At 36.6% G+C, this 22,421-nt stretch overlaps 1 protein-coding gene across 1 annotated transcript in view; it reads left to right on the forward strand.

Annotated features, from left to right (window-relative positions):
- Foxp2 (forkhead box P2) overlaps positions 1–22,421 on the forward strand; it is a 508,049-nt gene that overhangs the window by 441,094 nt on the left and 44,534 nt on the right. Inside the window, 6 exon segments of the mRNA XM_038318756.1 lie at positions 4,736–4,873; positions 5,974–6,159; positions 6,772–6,774; positions 7,679–7,874; positions 20,174–20,387; positions 22,126–22,230. Of these exon segments, the coding sequence (XP_038174684.1) occupies positions 4,736–4,873; positions 5,974–6,159; positions 6,772–6,774; positions 7,679–7,874; positions 20,174–20,387; positions 22,126–22,230 (842 nt within the window).

Here is a 22,421-nt window from a genome sequence, read left to right on the forward strand (position 1 = left end):
ATACGCACTGTCCGTCCCAGATCTCTTTAAACACTCTGCTCAGGACTTGATAAAAGCTTGCAAATACCCCTCAGCTCATTGTCAGCTCTTTTGAATACCCCAAAACCAAAGGTTTTGGAAAGCTATTATTATAACAGACATTATACCTGCAACCACGCCTGGAAGCTGGACCAAGCCTGTCAATTCGGTGTGATCGTTTCTTATGTGGCAGTAGCCTGCACATGTAAATCAGGAGAGAACAGAAAGCATTGATCAAGAAGGAGAAATCAGACATTGCCTACCCTCATTTATTATGATCGGAACAGAACTGTAATGTGAATATTGTTTTGCATTGATTACACAAGTCTTTGCATGTTTTGAAAGTGCTGAGGCAGACAGGTCAGACTCCCTTTGTCTGAATATCTGAAGCAGACAATAAAGGCCCCGTGAGCTAGTAGGTAGTGGACACTCTAACACAGACGTGATGATTTCCACTGTAAATCTCATCTACACGTTGGGACTACATTTTCCATCTCCCATTTATTAAAGAATTGGACTGACATCATGCTGAAAACCTTTTCAATCACCCACACATAATTGGGATGTTTAATTAAGTGATGCACTTAATGTGCTAACCCAACACTTCCAGAAATGCTGCTATTAAACTCGGTTGCAATAAGGCAGGATGATTTTGTCAAACAATTTTTGCATGCATTTTTATGACTTCCACGCTCACTTTTTAGATTCATTTGAAGAGAGACATGGTCTTGGCAGTGTCTCTGTCCAAATAGCTCTCTGGCCCCTTCAAAGAGGAGCACTAAAATACACAAATATATTTATCGTATATGTGCTTTTAAGTAACCTAAAGTTATTGCCTACCTGTCGGAGAATAATGCCTATACCTTCCCTTTTAACATTTGATTCATCTCAAGACAATCTCAGAATTTTTCGACTCTCATCAGTGTTCACAACCATATCTTGGTTTTCACTTATCTAGTAGTTGTTGGTATGCAGATCAAAGCATTAAGATTTTTTCTTAATTTATCTGATGACAAAATAAAGATAAATGGGATTCCATTTTTGGTATATCTCAGGAAGTTTTAGACCTGCCAATAGAGTAAGCACAAGGTAAGAGAGGAGGGGAAATGTCCCCAGATATGTGGGCTGTTTACATTCCTTAACTCACAAAGATCTTGACTAGCAACATCAGTATTTACTGGAACACCCACTGAGGTATGCCCATTGGACTTTGTTTTGCCTCTCTGTCAGAAAGTGTCCTAGAATTCCCTCCTCACCTCTGCCACACATCTAAATACTGGTCAGTCAATGGAATGTTGGCATGCATCAAGTTTTATAGCTAGTAGAAAATGTGATGGTCATTTAACACTAAGCTGAAAAGCTACATGAATTCCTCTGGCATTATCCAAAGCTATGTGTTAATTCAGACCTTTTTAAATCTGATATTGTTTTTCTGAATATTAATGGATAGCGTAGTAGCAAAATTTTTATATATACTTAAGGAATTGCTCTTATTTCATGTCAGTGAATTCCTAGGTTAGTCCTGGTGGCAAAAACACACAGTCCTATAGCAAGTGAACTGTAAAAAAGATAATACAGAAATTGAGTCATGTAAAATTAATCATGGAGACATTTTAAATTTTGAAAATTATATAAATTTACATAAGGATACTGAGAAGTCTAAATACAAAATAAAATTGATAGTCACAATTCTTTGGTTGCTTAGTTTGTTGGATGTTTGGTTTTTTTTATTGTGTGTGTCTGTTTATATATGGATTTAGATGATAGTATCAGCTTTCATAAATATTAGAAATCCTTGAGATATGTTTTCCTATCTCTATTATGACCTTTATGATGGATTTTGGTATATATTTAGGGAAGAAGAGAGTTCAATTAGTTGTGTGTTAGTTGGCTTATCTTTACAAAATCTTTTTATCTATTTCAGATGGTAGTTTTTCAGAGAAGGCCAGAGTCTGATTACAATGTGAAGGTGCCACATACGTGTGAGCTGTGCTACTGTAACTTCAGCATGGCCATGATGTGGCAGACACATTTGTGCCATAGGCACTCACAAATCTTTACAGGCTTAAAAATAAAATTAAATTGTTCTGCATAGTGAGAGAACTGACTGATAAGCTTCAGAATTGTAATGACAGCAGTTTACTTTGGCCAAATACTAAGTCAGTCACAATAGATTGGGACTACAACATCCTATCTTATGTAGCAGCTGGAACCTAAGTGCAAGCTTTGGAATACTCTGACAGGCCTTCACTTATAGGTTTGCCCTAGAAAGTTCACTTGTGAGAGTTATGCACAGAGCACGTTTAGTTGGAAATATAGACACTTAAGTGAAAAGAGATAATCAAGCGACTACTGAACAGTAACAAGAGACTGTCACAAAAGAAAGACAGTAAGATTCTCAAGAACTGACCACCTTTCCAGACGGTGCACATTCACACAAAGGTAGCTATGAGTAGACATGTGTGTTCCATATGAACATGCCCCCTTCCTCTTCCTTCCTTCCTGCTTTATTTTCATTCTTTCTGCTGTCTTCCTTCTAATCTATCAACACTGGCACTCTTGAAATGAAACTCTACCGTGTATCCCTCTGCCCCTCAATTGCTAATTTCCTCCTCACATCTGGGAGAGACAAGAAGTGAATGATTATTGAAAAGGACACAGTTCTGTAGCTTGAATTTTTCATGTATATATATATGAAATATATATATATATACTTATTTTAATAATTCTATTTGTTTATCAAAGAACAAGTGATTAAACTCACAGCTTTTTAACTTTTTAAATAACCAAGCTTTCAGAAATACATAGTGTGATTAGTTACTCTTATTTATAAAGACGGGCCCTGGCTGAGGCCTACAGCTCCTGATTTTCCTTTCTTAATCTCAAATTGACTGACTTTACACCACATATTCAGGCTGATACTGACTATGATGAATTGATAGATAATAATCCATATAAATAACCATATTTAAATTTAGAAATATTTTTGAAAATCGCTGAATTGCTTTTGGCCCTTTGTTTTTCTCACGTTAGAAAATTAAATCAAATTCTCTGTATTTCTATATCATTATGGAAAAATAGGAGACATAGCTATTTTTTAGTGTTAAAAATGTAACTATTTTTTGTTTGCTTGTTTGTTTTGTTTGAAGTAGAGAAAATTGACCCTGAAACTCTTTTCTTTCTTTTTATTTCCAAATGCAGCCACTTTTTCACTGATAATTTCTCAATTTTTTTATTGGCAAGTGTCAGGAAAATTTGAGCCACATAAAAATTACCATTAGAATAAATTGTGAACTGTGCCTAGTAATCTTTTTCTGTTTTCAAAGATAGTTTGTCCCATAAACATGTTCTAAAGAAATTCTTTATGTAAATACTAGCTTTTCTTTACAGTAAAAGTAGATTGTTTGTTTGTTTTGTTGGAAAGCAATATGAATATTTTCCCAAGGCTGCAGGCGGCCAGGTGACGTGTCCTTTGATGGGAGCTGATTGGAGCAGAGCGTCTCACACTGCTCTGCGCATGCTCCTCAGAGGACCAAGCCTTTCCTGTGTTTCTCTGCTATCCTTCTCCTGTTCCTCCAGAAGTCTTTTCTTTCTCTAGAATGTTCTCCCCAATGTTTTTGCTTATCCTCTATTTTCTTCCCTTCCTTCTTTTCTCCAGGTATCTTCCTCTGCCTCCCACATCCTACCTTTCCTCTTTCAGAAAAATAAAGAAGTGAGAAGGAAGTTTAAACAAAATGTTTTCGTTTTGTTATAAATCCATTGGAAACTCTTTGAGTAATCTTTAGATTTCTGGACTTTCTAGTATAACTTTAATTTCTTGTCATAAGAAAATTTTTAAGGAAAATACTAGACTATTAGCTTTATTATTCAGGCTTTTAGTGAACTAGTATCCTCAGATATTTTCATCTATATTAAATTCATATCTAGCAAAACTCTTATATTAGTTACTACAGTCACTTATTTATTTACATTTATTGTTAAATTTTATCTTTTTAATTTACATTTATTTATGCTATGCTATGTGTGTGTGTGCCTCTGTGTGTGCGTGCATGTGTGTGTGTGTGTGTGTGTGTGTGTGTATGTGTGTGTCATGGCACTCACTTGGAGGTCAGAGGACAACTTGTAGGTGTTAATTCTTTTTTTCCAGGTTCTGGAAAAAACTCCAATAGTTGGGTTGGGAAACCAGCAACTTCACCTACTCACCCATTTCATTCAGTATATGTATTTATAAGTATTATAAATTTGCATATAATTTTGAATTATGATTAAGTTCTATAAGTATGTTCTATATATATGCTTTGTACAGCTATAAATATCAGTTATTCTTATGGATAATTTTAATTATTTAGCTTTTTTATTTTAATGATATGCTTAAAATATTTCAAAAGGTTTTCAGTTACAGCAATGAGACCTTGAAAAGAAACTCAATGATAAACTTCTGAGACCACTGCCACAAAATTATTTATTTTCTCCTCTATTGTCCGGAGTTCCAACTCCTTTGTGCAAGTCATTTGAGCCATGGAACTTCAAGTGGGAGCCTGGTGAAAGCTGCTGCTTCTGGAAAATTCTTTTCAAAGGAAGACAAAGTCATACAACAGAAAAATGGATACCATTTTGGGCCCGTGGTGCTAAATAGCTTAAAAACAACGTCATACCATTGTGCAAAGACCAGCAGGCACTGGATTGTGACAGCCTTTTCCCTCTCTCTCCATGCAAGGTCCCCGTGTCAGTGGCCATGATGACTCCCCAGGTGATCACCCCTCAGCAGATGCAACAGATTCTTCAGCAGCAGGTCCTGTCTCCTCAGCAGCTCCAAGCCCTCCTCCAGCAGCAGCAGGCAGTGATGCTACAGCAGGTAATGTATGTTACCTGCTCTGGTGTTCTAGTCCTGCTGAAGGGGAAACATGCTGCTGGCAGTGTGGTGAGCTTATTACGTAGTGTGGTCTCCAATACAGAAGCAACTTAGCAGCATGTGAGAACAGAAATATCACATTGGCCTGCAAAGCTGCCTGAGAGGACTTAAGTTGCTCATTCTCCTCGACTGTACCTAAATCTAGAATAGGAGCAGAAAGAAGAGCAAGTTGAAAACAGATGAATTTTTATTTGATTATTCAGGTTCTTAGGTACATTTACTTTTAGGTTTGCCAAGGAGGGTACCAACATACCACAGAATTGTTGTTTTTTAAATCGCCAACACATTAGCAACCCCCGCTTAAGTTCCAATAAACAGGAAAAGGCCACTTTGCACACAACGCTTGCTAAAAGCTGCACCCAAGCTTTCTTTCCCGAGGTATAGTCATCACTTGAAAAAGAGGAATCTGCTTATTAGAATAAAACTGGACAGATAAGAGCAAGTTCGTTTTTGTGGTAATACAAACAATGAGCCTACAGTGAAGCTTACTGAAGACTTGAGTATCTATAAATAGATTCAGAAGGTGATACTTGCTTCTGTGGTGAAAATAAAGTGTTTTACCAGAGTTGTTAGTTAGTAAGTAGCTTTGCTATTGCCTCTGATTGGGCCTACAAGTTACATAGATTTCTAACATGACATTGTGTTAAAACCTCTGATAGATGAAGCTGTTTTTATCCTACTTTGGTGGCGGTGATGCTTGATCCTTCTAAGGGGCAGAGCACAGCCCATTCTTAGGTCTTCATAGGACTTCAGATGTAGTCATTTAGAGTATTCACTTTGATTCTGGCCTTTAGAATACAGATTTTCTATACCCTTTTGTTTAGGATTGTTTGGATTCTGGATTGGAAATTTTCAGAGCTGCCTTGGGAAAAAAAGTATGTAGCGCTGTCTCTTTAAATCCAATGCAATTTTTTTTGGGAAGGGTGGGCGGTGAGGTGTATCTTAATGACCACTCTACCATGTGTCAGGCTAGTAGAGTTTAGGACATTGATGATACATGAAACTTTTGCCTTTATTTATTAAAGTCAAAATGGTTTATTCAGCAACAACTACAAGAGTTTTACAAGAAACAGCAAGAGCAGTTACATCTTCAGCTTTTGCAGCAGCAGCAACAGCAGCAGCAGCAACAGCAGCAGCAGCAGCAACAGCAGCAGCAGCAACAACAGCAGCAGCAGCAACAGCAGCAGCAGCAGCAACAACAGCAGCATCCTGGCAAGCAAGCGAAAGAGGTAGGATCTAGTTATCTCATTGATATCTAATAGCATGGGCTTGAGAAGGTACTTTGCGAGGTGAGGATCGTCTCAGATCTCCCTCTAACAAGGCTCTTGCTGTCAAAGATGCAGTGTTCTGTATTGTTACTGAGCTTAATAACACTGACAGTGAGACTCTCGTGCTCTCCTTTTTTGTAGCACGGGACTTGAGAGTCACAATCCGTTGCTGACTGTCGTCTAATGTCACTAATGAATCACAGTGTACAAAGAGCAAGCTGTGTGGTGGACAGAGTACTGATAATCTTGTATTCACTGAGAATCCAAGTTGGTGAGGGAACGTTATTTTTCTCAGTTGCACAGCTCAGAGACCATGCATGCAAATTTAGCCCATTGTTGGGGGCAGGGAGACGAAGAGAAAAAAGTGGTTGAGCACAGATTTCAAAGTCGCAGGCCCCTGATTAATGAACTGCTAGGGTAGGTTTGGAGTGGTGAGTAGAAAGTTACCGTTTGATATGCTCATAAATCAAACTGACAAGCTGGCTTCTCAGGCCTGGCCTGCGCTTGTCAGCAAACTGCATCAAATATAAACATAATCCAAACAAAACATGTTGAAGTAGTTCAATTGATCAGCAGGTATCAGGGCTGTTGTCTCCAAGCTGCCCCTTATGCAAACGTACAGGAAACAGTTTTGACCTCCTGAGGGTTTGTTTCTGTTTGGATTTGTGAATAGAATTTCAGACAGCCATCAACTACAGAATAGAAATTGCTCCCTTATTTCTCAGAGGCTTTGGGCAATCCACATGACTTGCTCCATTATGCAGTCTGTTTTCCAGTGAGCGCATCAGAAGTTTCTGTTTTCCCCAAACTAAAAAGGAAAGGTCTTCCACACAGCTTGTCTTCCTCTCAAGTGTGACTGCCATCGCCTACCCTCCCGAGTCCAAAGAACTCTGGTTTGTCTTGTAATGCCTCACAAAACTGGAAGTTAGACGTTTCTTTATAATAAGGGCACTTTTTTTGTCTTGCACATAATCCTGCCTTTAATATATTCAAAAGAAAGAAAGAGAGAGAGAGAAAGAGAGAGAACTAACATGCCTGTCCTGTAGCTCCATCTAAATTTGCTAATAGATCACCAGAGACCACATCCGTGAACCTCCACACACCAAACTTACGAAGTTGGGGAAAAGTTAGAGTATTGTGGGAGTTAATCACTTCTCTCGAGTGTTAGTCAATTTGTCTAAATAAACATCCAATCATCTCCGCTGAGGTGGTTTGCTAGAGTCGGTCTCTAATCTTTGCTCAGTACCATTACTGCAAGTTCCTTGGTTCCTCGAACCAAGTTCAGGGAAGCTGTTTAACTTCCAAGAAGCAGGCAGCTGAATACCTAGAAGCTGCTCACACTTAGCTTCTGGACTTTGACCATGGAATGCTGCAGAAGACATCTGGGCGAGGAAAGGAGCATGCCTTTGTGTGTGTGAGAGTGGTTTACGCGCACCGTATTCTCTGCTGTTGACTGGCTCGGGTTTTCTGACACCCACAGCAACAGCAACAGCAGCAGCAGCAGCAGCAGCAGCAGCAACAGCAGCAGTTGGCCGCTCAGCAGCTTGTCTTCCAACAGCAGCTTCTCCAAATGCAGCAACTGCAGCAGCAGCAGCATCTGCTCAGCCTTCAGCGTCAGGGCCTCATCTCCATCCCACCAGGCCAAGCGGCCCTCCCTGTCCAGTCGCTGCCTCAAGGTATAGCGGACACGCTGCAGATCCTTCATTCCTGCTCCCCTGATTTCTCCCATTCCATGCTCTTGTATATATACCCTATACCTTGAGTTACTTTGGCTTATGTCCTTCACATTGATAACTGAAGACTGACTGCTTCGATGGTCACATGACATATTTGCTATAGTCTCAGAAATTCTACCACACACTGCTTTCAAGTACATAGTGGAACTATCTCAAGTATTTTGTTAAATAATAAGAGTAAGTTTATTAGCTTTATGGGCAAGAATAATGTAAGACAATACAGTTGAAGCACCACTGAATATGCAGGGTGATCTGCAAGGAAATGGATGACGCAGGAAGGGTGGCTGAACTCCATTTACCATGGGCTGATAATGAGCTTTGGTGGACAGCTGATGAAAACACAGGTTCCCAACTTTGGCACTGAAATCACAAAGAATAGAGCAGCTCTGGACATCTATAGAGCAAGTGCCAACTCTGGTGTGGGAAGCCCAGCCTATGTCATAAGACTGCAGTGATAGCATTTCTTGAAATTCCCTCTACAGACAATGCAAATTAGAGTTTTAAATGCTGTTGACCATATTCTAATTTGATCTTCTATATAAGCTACAGCTGAGTGTATTCTAATGTATTTATATATGTATGCTGTTCTCAACCTTGGGGAAAGAAATTTAAGAAAGATAATCAATGGCTAAAATTCCCATTTAAGGCAAAGCTCACGTGTTGTTAATGTTTGTGAATGGCTATTTTAATTTGTATTTTGTTGTGACAAAGCTTGTTTACACAAGTGAACCTTAATTCAACTTCACTGTATCTGTCATGAAGGAGTTTATTTTATAGCAGCATTTGCCACATGTCTTATGGTCTCTGTAGAACATACCCAAGAAAAGCAAGAACAATTTGATACTAAGTTAGACAAGTGAAATCCTGTATTTACCTTGTGTGTGACCACTGTTTGATAGCCAATGAAATTAATAGTATTACCATATATATTTTCTTTTATTCGTCAAATTACCATTACTTTTTTGTAGCTTTCCCGAGAATTTCCTCTTTTGTTTAACTTGAGATCAAATTCATTTGTCTCGAGCATCCCTGGGACATCCAGAAAAACAAAGTTTATTTATTGAAAGAAAGTCTAGGCATAGACCCAATCTTCAGACTTATTCTAGAAAGAAGTAGAATAAATTCAGTATTATCATAGAAATAAAAATTCTAATCATGAATTATGGTTCTTTAGAAAATAATAAAATCATAGGACAAATGGAAATAAGAATTACAAAAGACACTTATATATTAACTGAATACAAGCATGGACTTTCTTGATAAAAGCTGGTTGATAGAAATATACCCAAATAGAAGCAATAAGTTCATCTTTTTGTTTCTTTTAATTTCATAAAAGTTAAACAAATCTTCATTTAGAATCTCTTCAAAAGTAAATCATGATTTATCATAATTTTATTGTAGTATAGTCTTTCTAATTTTTTGAGAAAGTGTAACTCTTGTTTAAAATAATTTTTTCAGCTGAATTTTTCCAACGCTAGTCAAATTCTCATTAAGCAAGGGACACTATTGTTGTATAATCATTATAGTAATTTTCAAGTGAAAATTGCTCTTATTCTGAGCTCGTTTTGTATAGAATTATTTTTTACTTTTTTCCTACTTTTATTGTTCACAGGACATATGAAAACTAAAATACACATAATGAAGAAATTTGGGAAAATGAGGGTTCTAAAAGCAAAGCCTAGATTGTGCAGAAATTTTACTTATTTATTAACTTTTTTTGTTGTTGTACAGGGTTTTCCTCTGTAGTCCATAGTGACCTAAACTTCACTGGGTAGCACAGCCTAGCCATGAACTCATGAGCAATCCTTCTGCCTCAGCCTTGCTAATGCTGGAATTACAAGCACAAGCACCAATATCTTCAAAGAAAATCTATAGTTAAGAAAGAAACATAAAGCCACAAAAACATTTCCTGTTGTAGGAGGCCACTTGTTTGTTCCTGGCTGCTCAGCCCAAAATAACCATACAAAAACATACCAAGAAAAAAAACCTATATTAATTAAATCACTGTTTTTAGTTTTCCCCACCTAGCTCTGATCTGCTCTGCTCTAGGCCCAAAAGCAGTTTCTTTATTCATTAACCAATAAAAGCAACACATAGACAGAAGGACCTCCCCCACCAATTCCCCACTGATGAAGGAGAAGTAATGGGATTGAACAATCGCGGGCTAAAACCTCAGTGACTTCTGTGGTCAACATTCTTGTTTATCTGAACATTAACCCCTTCAGTGTAGGTCAAATTCAGGTGTCTAAGCCTTCATCGACCATACTGGCTGCTTCAGCTATGAGCAACCCTCGTCATAGTTTTCACTAATTATTGAATGTGAAAACTATTCTTTTTGAGACCCTCCATTCAAACGCAGGCCGACTTTGTTTCAAATCAAGCAGTCATGGGAAAAGGAATGCTCCACCTTCCTAAACCGTGGGTATCATGACATAAGAGTCCATATCCACAGAGTCAACCAACTATAATAAAATATTTTGGGATAAGATTGGTTTTTCTGAGCATGTACAGACTTATTTCAAAGCATTTGCCACTAAAAATATAGACCAATAACTGTTTGTGTAGTATTAACAGGACATTAACTGTTACTCTTAAGGATTATTTAATATATATATAATATATTACTCAACCTTCTCTTTCTATCTATCTATATCTATATCTCTCTATATATACATATATACAGTACACACACACACACACACACACACACACATATATCCAGCATTTCAGACTTTTCTATCTACAGGGCATCCTTCCTGAGAGGCGGCTATGATATCATATGATATCTGAGGTGCCGTTTTGTTAGAAACCTAAACATCAGACTGACTAAAAAGCAAAGAAGCATTTTTTAGATAGTATAAGCCCCAAGTCATCGGTCTTAGCTACTCTTTATTTCAGGTAAAATCATTTTAATACTTTCATTATCAGTGTTTCAGTTCATCTTGCATTAAGCTTTTGGTTTGTTGATTGATTGCCCATGAATAGTAATCACATGAAAACCAAATGGGATTACTGTACAATGATGGATGATGTTCTCATTATGTCTTCAAAAATATGACATAATTTATTTATCTCCATGATTTAACACAAATTCCTCTGGCTACTTTAAATTATAACTTCTGAAACTATATAAAATGTGTATAAATATCAGAAATAGCACTTTATAATTCTGACAGAATAGATTTGTAGAACTTTCTTGCTAAAGTTATATAATATATCACATAATTTTAACATGAACTCTTTGAAATTTTAAACATTAAGCCACAAATAGTATTATAATACTGAATTTTAATGTAAAATAGATGCTAAATTAACATCTCTAAATATGTACATAGTTTGTCTGTAGAAGGAGTGACAGCAGGTAACTGACATCAAATAAAAATAATGAACTTGTGAATCAATCTCAAGTATACTGATTATAAAACTCTAACATGTGAGCAATATGCTTCTAAATGAATAACTGCGTTGAGCAGTGTTGTGTACTGAACTGATGCCATGGACTACTTGTTAGCAAGAAGAAACTGTGCAAGAATTTTCCATTTCTGGAGGTTTTTAGCATCAGATAAAATTTACTTTCAGAACACAATATTTTCACGGGGTCACTTTGACTTTACTCAAAATTTCCCTTTCCTTACTTTTAGTGACTTGAGGTTAACTGTATTCCAGAAGAAATATTAAATAAGGAACTCCAGAAAGAAATAATAAATTTTGAATTGTTTAGCATCTGAAGATATGATGATATTTCACAATTTTTTTATTTCACCCTACTGGGATGTTAACCAAACTTTTGCCAAGAGTATCTAGAGAGCATCCACGTCTATTCTACCCTCCCCATTCACTTCATCCTTCTCAGTATCAGACTTGTTTGAAATCTTAATACTTGTGTTTTCTATACCCTTGTTTTAATTATTAATGGACCTAACACACAAGAGAAGGGTTGTTGATGATTCAGATACCCTGACAGAAATGCCGAGTAGTCTCCTATAAGGAAAAAAAGCTGAAGTTTGTACTAGTGAGCTGTAAAAATCATGCTTTCAAGTTGCTGAGATTTACTATGAAAATGAATGTTCTATCTAAGAAACCCTGATAAGTAATCTTCCTATCACAACTCATGCAGCAAAACCTCAAGCAACAATGAGTGGTAAGTGCTTAGTTAAGGTGCTGAAGGCATCAAATTAGAGGTTTTGGTGCTACCCATAGTTTCAAACATTTCCTTAGAATCTTGAAAGGTATTACTACTTTATATGGACAGAAAAGTGTGGCAAATGTTTTATTTCACTCCACGTCACTTATTCTATAAGTATATAAGTTATTTTAGATGTAAGATTTCAGTGAACAATCTAAACAAACAAACATAACATTATGGATTTTAGACAGCACTGTCTTGAACTGATACCTGGTAGAACCAGCTACGCTTAGGGTAAGTATGCTTAGAGTAAGAAAATGAAATTTTTTGAAATAAAATATAATAATGGCTTTGTGATGAGATAGAAATGAGCTCAAGATAGTAGTTAGCTCAGTATTGAGCCAAAGTCGCTATTTGACCTGCCTATGTCACACCTAGAATCTTAGATCTTTCACTTAACCGTGTTTATGTGCTTTTTAGGTCGTAGTCAGATGTGAGTTAGGTTTAAACATAAGAACAGTAGAAAATATATAAGCAATACACACCATGCAGAATTATTATCCAAATACAAAATGATTTTTATTTGGAGATTAATGTATCAAAATTCTTTTCAATTACTTAAAATTTAAATATCCTTCTATTAGTTCCAGAATAAACTTTGCCATGAAGTCCCATACCTCTAATAAAAGCACGCATGAAGCAAAGGTAGGTGGATATCTGTGATATCCACACAAATGCAAAGTCAGCTTAGTACATAGTGAATACTAGAAAACAAAAAGAAAAAAAGAGAGGGAAAAAGAAAACGGTTGCTTGCAATTGTTTTGTTCACAGAAAATATCTTGCAAATAATTAAATGCATAGAGGATGACAGGGTATATTTAATTAAGAAACATAAATAAGAAAGATTGATATTAAGTTATATCATATTTTGAATTGTTATGGAATTGACTGAGAAACTAGCATGTGTTACTTTAATATAAATTTATGTATTTGGTTAGTATATTTTGATGTTGAGATTCAACTTCACACATGATAAGCAAAACCAAGTGAGAACCCAGTCTAAAGTGTGTTTTGTTCCATCTAATTCAGAAACCATAGAAATATTTTGCTTGACAGATTTTTAATCTTCGACTGGAAAACTCAAAAACAATTTTGGATTATAAAGCTACACTGTATATTTAAATTGAATAGGTAATTATAAATTATATCGAGAGAGAGAGAGAAGAGAGAGAGAAGAGAGAGAGGAGAGAGGAAGAGAGAGAGGAGAGAGAGAGAGAGAGAGAGAGAGAGAGAGAGAGAGAGAGAGAGAAGAGAGAGAGAGAGCCTGTATGAACTAGCAGAGATATTTATCTTGGAACTTAATCTTTAATAAATACCTATATTTTATAATTTGGAATTTGACATTTTGACAAAGTGGAAAATTGAGGCGCCTGTGATGATACAAGCATATGAAAGATGAGTGTAACACTAGTAAGTGGTTTTAATACACATGACACTATATTTTGTTTGGTTGAATCTAAGCAAATCCATAGATCTCTCAGATATACTTCAGACATTTATCTGTCTTCTGGGGGAGGAAACTGTGAATAAGCAGTCAGGACTGGTGGAGCATTGACTCTGCTGCTGTAGACACCTCTGTGCAGCAGTTCTTATGGCGGGCACGCGTGACACTTTTTCAAACTGTAAGCATTAAGACTGAAAAGTTGAAAGTACACAGAAATATCTCAATTCAATGTTGAATATCGACTTTAATATACTATGAATGATCCACATATTTCCACCATTTATTACTTACATAAGTAACCCCAGATATTTGCAGAGTACCATTAAATAAAATTTAATTAATTTAATATTCTTAGTAGACTTACACTGTATCCTAATGCCTTTGTGTATTGGTATGTATGAACATATACATGCTACATGTATCTGCATGTGAATATGTACAGGTGAAAGAATACGTGTGTGTGTCTATGCACATGTGTACAAAAGCACATGAAAGTCAAAGGGCTATTTCTAGTGTCTTTATTATTATTCTAGTGTCTTCTTCCATATATATATGTATATATACATATATATACATATTATTAATATACATATACATGATATATATATTATATATACATATATATATAATTTTTTTTTGAGACAATCTCCCTGAACAAAGAGCTCAGTGATTCTGCTAGGCTGGCTGGCCTGTGAGTTTCAGGGATCCACCTCGTTCTTCTATTCTGACTCCTCAATTCTGGGGTTACAAATAAACAATGTACTCCCATGCCCAGCTCTCTGTGTGCGTGTGTGTGTTTATGTGTGTGCACATGTGTGTGTTTACAATCATATTCATACTTGGAGGCCAGAGGTGGATACCAAGGACCTTGCCCTATCGTTCTCTAGAATATTCTCTTAAGAAAATATTTTTAACTGACTAATGACAAATAAGCCCTAGTCATCCTCCTGTCTCTACCTCCCACAGTGCTTATGTTTCAGACATGTGTAATCATACTGGGCTTTTGATGTTTATTCTGGGGATTTGAACTCAGGTTCTCATGCTTGATTAACAAGCAATCATACCTTATCTACTGAGCCTTCATTCCAGACTATAACTTGACTTTTTACATGTGAACAGTGGACCAAATCCCAAGTGAGTCCTGCTCATGTTGTGCATGCAGTGATCAACTTAGCCATTTCCTCAGCCCTTAGAACATTAGCTCACATTTAAAAATTAACTCCTGTACATAGAAGAAACGATACTAAACACACATTTCTTTTAATGTAAAATAATATAAAATATAATATTTATAAGAACAACCACTGACATGTGTGTGTTCACGTCAAGTTAATCAGATTGTATTTAACTCCTAGCACAATTCTTGGTGCCCTGTATTTGCTCCATAAACTCAGAATTAAGGAGCAAAGGATTAACATGGAATTGCTTTTTCTGCTATATGATAAGCTTCTCACTTAATGATTCATCTTGTGTTGACTTGAACCTTGATAAGACATTTCCCAATGTTTATTTGTATGACAGACAGTAATTAGGAACCAAGTTCAAGCCATCGCTTAAACCATCATTTAAAAATAGAACCTTTCCCAACGTTTATGAACTTTTAAAATTCCCCAGTAATAAAGATTTTTGAAACTAATTTGTGCCTTTGACATAGGTTCGAAGAAACTGTATAATCTTCATGTAAGATAAACTTTGACTATTATTCTTTAATATTCTACCCTGCTTCTTCCAAGAATATATTTGCCAGGACACTAATGTTCTAACTAAATTAAAAAAAATCTCTCCCAACTAAAGAAAACAGAACAGATGAACATTTAGGCAGAGTGTCCGGGAAGAAGTGCTGAGTAGTCATACGGAAAATGAGGGAGAGCGTCCCAGGTGCTTGTACCACATCTGCAGTCACTTAACTAAACTATGCCTTAGTGTCCCCCAGTGGGGACCCAGAACCTCAACACATTTTTAAAAAGACTAGTAAATATGGATTGAGGTACTGCGTATTAATTTTCTGTAGATGTTTTTAGAGCAGTGGGTGCATAGAACAGTATGGAATTTTGGCTAATACTGATAATTAATACTGGGTGCATGTGGCAGCACACACCACTAATCCCAGCATTGGGGAAGCAGAGGTAGGCCCATCTTTGTGCATTTGAGGCCAGCCTGGTCTTCAAGAGCTAGTTCCAAAACAGCTATGGCTGTCATACAAACAACAAAACAACACAAAACAAAGCAACAAAATACCTGATAAGTAAAACTGAAGGAGGCATGTTTTAGCAGAAGAATGGTTCTGCACCAGGAAACTCAGTTAAGAACAGTCAAGGTTTGAAAGACCTGGCATGCTCACCTGGCGATGCCAAATAGAACACCTGTGTTTGGGGACATGGGCTACGTATCAGTTATAGGGATTAAACATTTACCTAATATTAAAAATTAATATAATTGCAGAATGAGTTTATCATTTTTCTCAAATAATTTTGGGAAACATTGAGGTTTTAAAAAAAGAATTCCGTTTTCTTTGTTTCTTGACATTGCAGAATTATATCACTTGGATCATGAATCTTACATTACGTTTCTGTCGAACCCTTGGGAAACAGGGCTGGAGGACTGTGAATCAGCAGAGCACAGTCTAACAGAATTTTGTGTTTCAGTTGGGAAAAATAACCTTAAGACCTCCAAACTCATAAATCACTATACAGTAAAAAACTGACTTGCTAGTGGCTTAATATTCATACATTGTTTTGTGTTCATCAAGAAGCATTTAAGCAATTGTTAGCTGGGACAATTTTGTCTCAAAAGCATGGTAATAGCTTCTCTTCTGTAGTTCACCTCAGAGTGATATGGACTCTGGAATCACTGTGAAGCGTAAATCTGACTCCTGGCTCCACAACTGTGGTTCACTGCTGTGACCCGTGGTCAGGCCATGGAATTTTCTTTTGAATATCGCGAGACTATGTAGTATGCCAGTTCTTTAGGTAATCATTCATTCTTTACTTATATTATTCTGTGCCTCTTCTCTCTAATATTGAAAGCCATTTTTTTTTTCTCTGATTTCACTAGTAAACTCTACTTGAGTGGTAAGCAGGTTAGTCATCAAATCTTTTCGATGTCCTACCTTAGTATCTAGCATTTGTCCCCTTTTCCTTGCATGGGATATCAATACGGTCTATACAAATAAATAGTACCCTGAAAATCATTCAAAATCAAGTGAATACTAATATTAACCAAATGACTAACAAATCTCATAAACTAAATATTAAAAGCATCTTTAACTATTGTAGTCTCTCAAAGTATTGCCATTAGTATGTATGCTAGGTGTTCTTAGTGACTTGATGTGCATCAGAATTCACCAGTACCACCTGAAACTCGTTAGACATTGACCATACAGCTAACAATGCTTGAACATAGGATACCCTTTAAAGGCAAGCAAACTTCAGTGTGACAATCCACAGGTCTTCAAGAGCTGTATTACTCCATTGCAAACCCAGACAACTGTCTTTACTGAGCACATACTAGGCCCTGTATGGAACATGACAGAAAAGAAAATTCTCATCTTGTTTGTCAAACAGACTTTTGTAGTGACACTATGATAATGAGATGGCCTGAGAGAAGAGGAAAATAGAATGAGAGACAGACAGGAAAAGACAGCTTCGTGGACAGAGCTGTCCTTGCCTGATTTCCAAAACTAAATTAATATTCTTTCAGTAAAAGTAGTCCAGAACTCAAGGAATGGTGGAAGGCAAGGAGGAGGAGCACACTGGTTGCTGCAGTGGCCAACAGCTCTCTGAGGGGTTACTTTTCAAGCTAAGTGAAGAGAAGAAGACCACCTTGGGAATATCCTCAGTGAGAATATCTGTGCTCAGGGAACAGCCAGGGCAGAGGCGGAAACATGAATGAACCTTTGAAGCATTGGAAACGCAGCAGATGGCCACAATGTTAAGAAATATGGCGAGGGTAATAGCTGAGGTCAGGCGAGAGAAGAAAGAAAAGCAGCACTGTCAGCCACAGTAAGGGTTAAGTTTTGGTTTGTTTGTTTGTTTGATTTCTTTGATTGTTTTCACTTTGTATCTAACCATTCAAAAAGACTCCTGGGGTTCTTTGCCTGAGAGTTTACACAACCTAATTTATCTTGAAATAGATCATTTATGGCTTCTATGTGAAGAACCAATTCATACAATTCAAGTCCAGTGGAAATGAGAGGAAACCATTAAATTATGGTGTCGGTCTATGCTACAGTCAGGAGATGGGACAGAAAGGCAGCAGTGTGATGTACAGAAGGCATGTAGATGCTGAAAAGGAAAGACTTTCCTTCTGGGGTTATGTCCTCAGGATGCCTACCACGGTCAGACAGGTCATAAAAAGTTATGGTCAAAAAGGTTCATGATTCTGTGTTAATGTTACCATTAAAGCAACAGTTAATGGCTTTCATGTAAAAGTTTCCCACACAACAAAAAGCTATATACCACTAGGAAAACACTTTTAAAAGCCAAAATATAAATTATTTTTTAAAAAAAGCTTTAAAAAACCATATTATCCTAATTTTCCTATTATCTCAGACCATATCTTGAAATATTAAGAATCCAGAACTACCAAAATGATAGTTTTAGGTAAACTAATGAGATCTGAACTTGTCATATACAAAGCAATTTAGTCTTACCACTGTGAAGTATAACTTGGCAAGAAGTTACAACTGGGTCAGGAAGAATTCTGGCTCCTGGCCTTTTATCACTGTAGACCAGTGACTACTTCATACACATGGCTAAAGAGAAGAGTGCTCACTCTTCTCCCTTGCATCTCTATTATCTTGCTCTACTTTTCCTTCTTCCTCCTATGAACGCTTCTCCACCCATTCTTTGATAGATGGCCCTCACTACAGTCTCTGGTGTAGATATTCATTGGTTGGCATGCTCATTATTCAGTGACCCTCTATTTGATACTAGAGATAGACTCGTATAGTATTGCAGAACACAGTGTTTGGAACTAAGGGCCATTGGCGAGTGAACCTTGTGCTCGTAAACTGTGATTCTTGACCTCTAAGGAGGTTCACTTAATGCAGGAATATAAATCATTTGGTGATGCTTCAGAATATATTATGTTTTCAATAAATGACAATAATTAAAATTGTAGCTTCACTTCCTGAACTAGACTTTTATTTAGTTACTTTGATATTTTCTTAATAAAGTATTTTAATGACAAACTCACTTAAGTCAGTCTGCCTAGATTTGTTTTTATTTATCTTTTATTGAAATTATATGTTTTCATACACTATATTCTAATTATGGTTTTCCCTCGTCCAACTCCCCCAAGTTTCTCCATCTTCCCTGCTCTCATCCAGATCCTGAACCTTTCTGTTCTTGGTTAGAAAACAAACAAGCCTCTAAGGATTAATAACAAAACAAAACAATGTAAAATAAGATAAAACAAATTACAATGGTACAAAAAAAGCAAACATAAGATAAAAAGCCAAAGAAAAAGTATAAGAAAAGTGTGTAGTTGCACTTGTGCATCTGCAAACACACACAAACACACACACACACCACACACACACACTCAATGTTCTGACACAACATTAGGAGGCAAAGAACATCCAAAGATGCCATTGGGTTTGTTTTGAATAAGCCATCTACTGCTGGGCATGGGGTCTTCCCTTAAGAGTGGTTTGTTTCCATGTGAGAGTGAGTACCTTTGAATAAAACTAATTTTTCATTGCAGATGATTATCAGTTGAAGATAATATTTGGGTTACAGATGGGGGATAAATTTGATTGCAATTTTAATGTGTTTAAGCTTTGTTATCCCAGACGATGTATGGAAGTACTTTTTGTAAGCCACAGTCGTTTACTATATTTCAAAGTATCTCTTCCAGATAATAACCAAAATCTAAGGCCCATGCTAAGCCATTCTATTTCCACTCTTGTGTATGCGGTAAACATAAATAATCTGATCCTGGAAATGGTTTAAAGTGAGAAGTTGAGTTTTCTATTAACCAGTAATAACTGAAGGAGAGATTTAGATATTACCTACTTAAATGAACCACGGAGGTAATCATATTGTTTGTTCAGGACCTAAATTGAAATTCAATTGCATAGTTGTCCTCTGTGAGAAAGATTACTATGCCCAGATAATTGCTAAATTTCTCTGTCCCTGTCTGTCTGTCTGTCTGTCTCTCTCTCTCTCTCTCTCTCTCTCTCTCTCTCTCTGTCTGTCTCACTCTCTCTCCTGCTCCTTCTCCATGCCCCACCAACTCTGAATGTTTATTATTTAATTTTGATCTGCTTGTTTTCTTGGCTTTTCATTTCTTTTGGTATGTTATTTATAAAGTTTCTTTCATTTCCTTACTACTACTACTAATAGTAATAAGCTGCAAATCAAGTCTGAATATCTAATTTTTGCATAGAACATATATAGCATTTTTTAACTAACCATGTATTTCCCAACACTTTTCAAATTGTTAATTTTAAATAACTTTCATTTGCTATAAAAACATTTGCTACAAGAGTATTTTTTTTTAAATCATGTATTAATGTTGGTGATGGCAGTCATCCTTTTCGAAAACCTGTGGCCGTCACAGTCAATTGTTACTGCTACATCAGTGGGGCTTCCTTTTCTTTCCTAGCTGGCCTAAGCCCTGCCGAGATTCAGCAGCTGTGGAAAGAAGTGACAGGAGTCCACACCATGGAAGACAATGGCATTAAACACGGAGGGCTAGACCTCACCACGAACAACTCCTCCTCGACTACCTCCTCCACCACTTCCAAGGCGTCACCACCAATAACTCATCACTCCATAGTGAACGGACAGTCTTCAGTCCTGAATGCAAGGCGGGACAGGTAAGCCTCATCTCCTGCCCTCTCTCCTGGCAGCCGCATCTCATCTCCACCAAAGCTAGAGCGAGAGTTTACACTAACAGAAACAAAAGAATGTATTTAGAGCAAGTGAAGGAGAAATCATTACTGCTGACCTTTTATTTTTTTAAGCTATAAAAAATTTTAAATGTCACCAGTATACTAGATATTGTAGGGGAGCGTGCCTAAAGAAATTAAGTTTTCCCTGAGTGTGCAAGGAATGATTGTATTGCTATATTTTGAATAGCATATTGTGAATTAAGTCAAGAGTTATGGACAACAGTTTACCATTTTAAACAAAAAATTTTGAATTCCAGTAATTAAAAGTTTGGGCATACATGCATATTCTCTTAATTCATATTTCAAACCTGTACTTAGAAATTAAAAAACAGCTGAACATTATATAATCCAGAATATGAATGATCAGAGTTGCCTTTTTATTGTTGTGGTATGATGGAATTAGTAAATATACCCAAAGCAATACATATTGATTATTTTTAAAATAAATTTAAGTGAAAATGCATACAGGAAAATCAATTGACTTTTGCCACTTGTATTGCATTGTGCGAACTAACTTCCCAACTTAGTGTTTCATCTTAGCTGTGTTAAAACTGCCCTTCCAAAAGGAGCGTCCAGGTATTTTTTTTCACAACTTAATCCACCGGCTTAAGCACATCACTTCCAAATCAAATCAAGTCTTGTCAAATAACTTACATAAAGTGTATAATCTAAAAAATTAAAAGTTGCTTTAAAACTTGAAGATTAGGTACAGAAGTTTATATTGAAAATGGTTTAAACACTTAGACTACTCTGCTCCCAAATGAACATGGAGTGGACCTGATAATGTTCGGTCATGTAATGGCATATTTGCCTAAATGTAGAAAATACTTTGATGTATTTTTTTTTCTGAAGAAGTGTAAAAGTAACAACAGTACTGATAAAATAGAAGACCAAAGTATGGTGCTGTTCCTGGCAATCTTCTGAGCCCACGTGGGTTTTCATGTTGCTTTTTATTGCAGAATGCTATGCCTCTGGATGCTTTCATGCTGTTGTTTTAATTGAGATTAATTTGATGATTATATACTTCAGAAATAGGTTAGTTTTTCTAGGATCTCTCTATCTGATATAATACCCACTCATTAAAGGCCTGCCATAATTATGTAAGGATATTGTGAATAGATACTGTTCCAAAGCAGGATTTTTTCAAATCAGCTGTAGCTACTAGGAATATTGGGGTGTGTGTGTGTGTGTGTGTGTGTGTGTGTGTGTGTGTGTAGTTTACACATGAATATTAGTTTAAAAGATTCTAACGTTTGTATTGCTTTTGAAAGAAGCATTTCAAAAATATTGTCACGATTTTTCATGTGGCTTTCATTAAAATACACTTTCCCCACTCCATAACGTAAGGTTGTATATTTTTTTATTTAGAGGTAAAATGTTACAGGAAGGTCATATGGCAGGATTAGCATATGATATTATACAGTTCTCGTAGTTTCCAGCCTTTATTAGCAGTCATCTTTGGCTCTATTTCTCGTCTAATTGGAACATCATCTAGCCTTGGCAGTTGAACTATTCAATAGAACGATTAAATTTTTCTGACTGCTCTGAGCTGAATTGACCTGTTTTGACCTGTTTGTCACTGATCGTAACCTGACAGGCGCTAGCAGCCTGCAGTGATTATGGCTTTCTGCGATGAATCTGACGCTGTGTTCTCTTGCTGCAGCTCGTCACATGAGGAGACTGGCGCCTCCCACACGCTCTACGGCCATGGAGTTTGCAAGTGGCCAGGCTGTGAAAGCATTTGTGAAGATTTTGGACAGTTTTTGAAGTAGGTTTTCAATTTTTCATGGGGCAGGGAAGCAGATTGTGTGGGAGTTTTGGTACACTGCTGTCAAATAAACAAAAATAAATAAATAAAGATAAAGGAAGAATGGAAAGATGGATCCATTCTAGAACACACTGAGTTTTCAGTTTGTTTCGACAAGTGGATTGGAAACATCAGACTAAGAATGTTGATAG

The sequence above is a fragment of the Arvicola amphibius genome, chromosome 2, assembly GCF_903992535.2.
Source record: "Arvicola amphibius chromosome 2, mArvAmp1.2, whole genome shotgun sequence".
Classification (NCBI taxonomy): Eukaryota; Metazoa; Chordata; class Mammalia; order Rodentia; family Cricetidae; genus Arvicola; species Arvicola amphibius.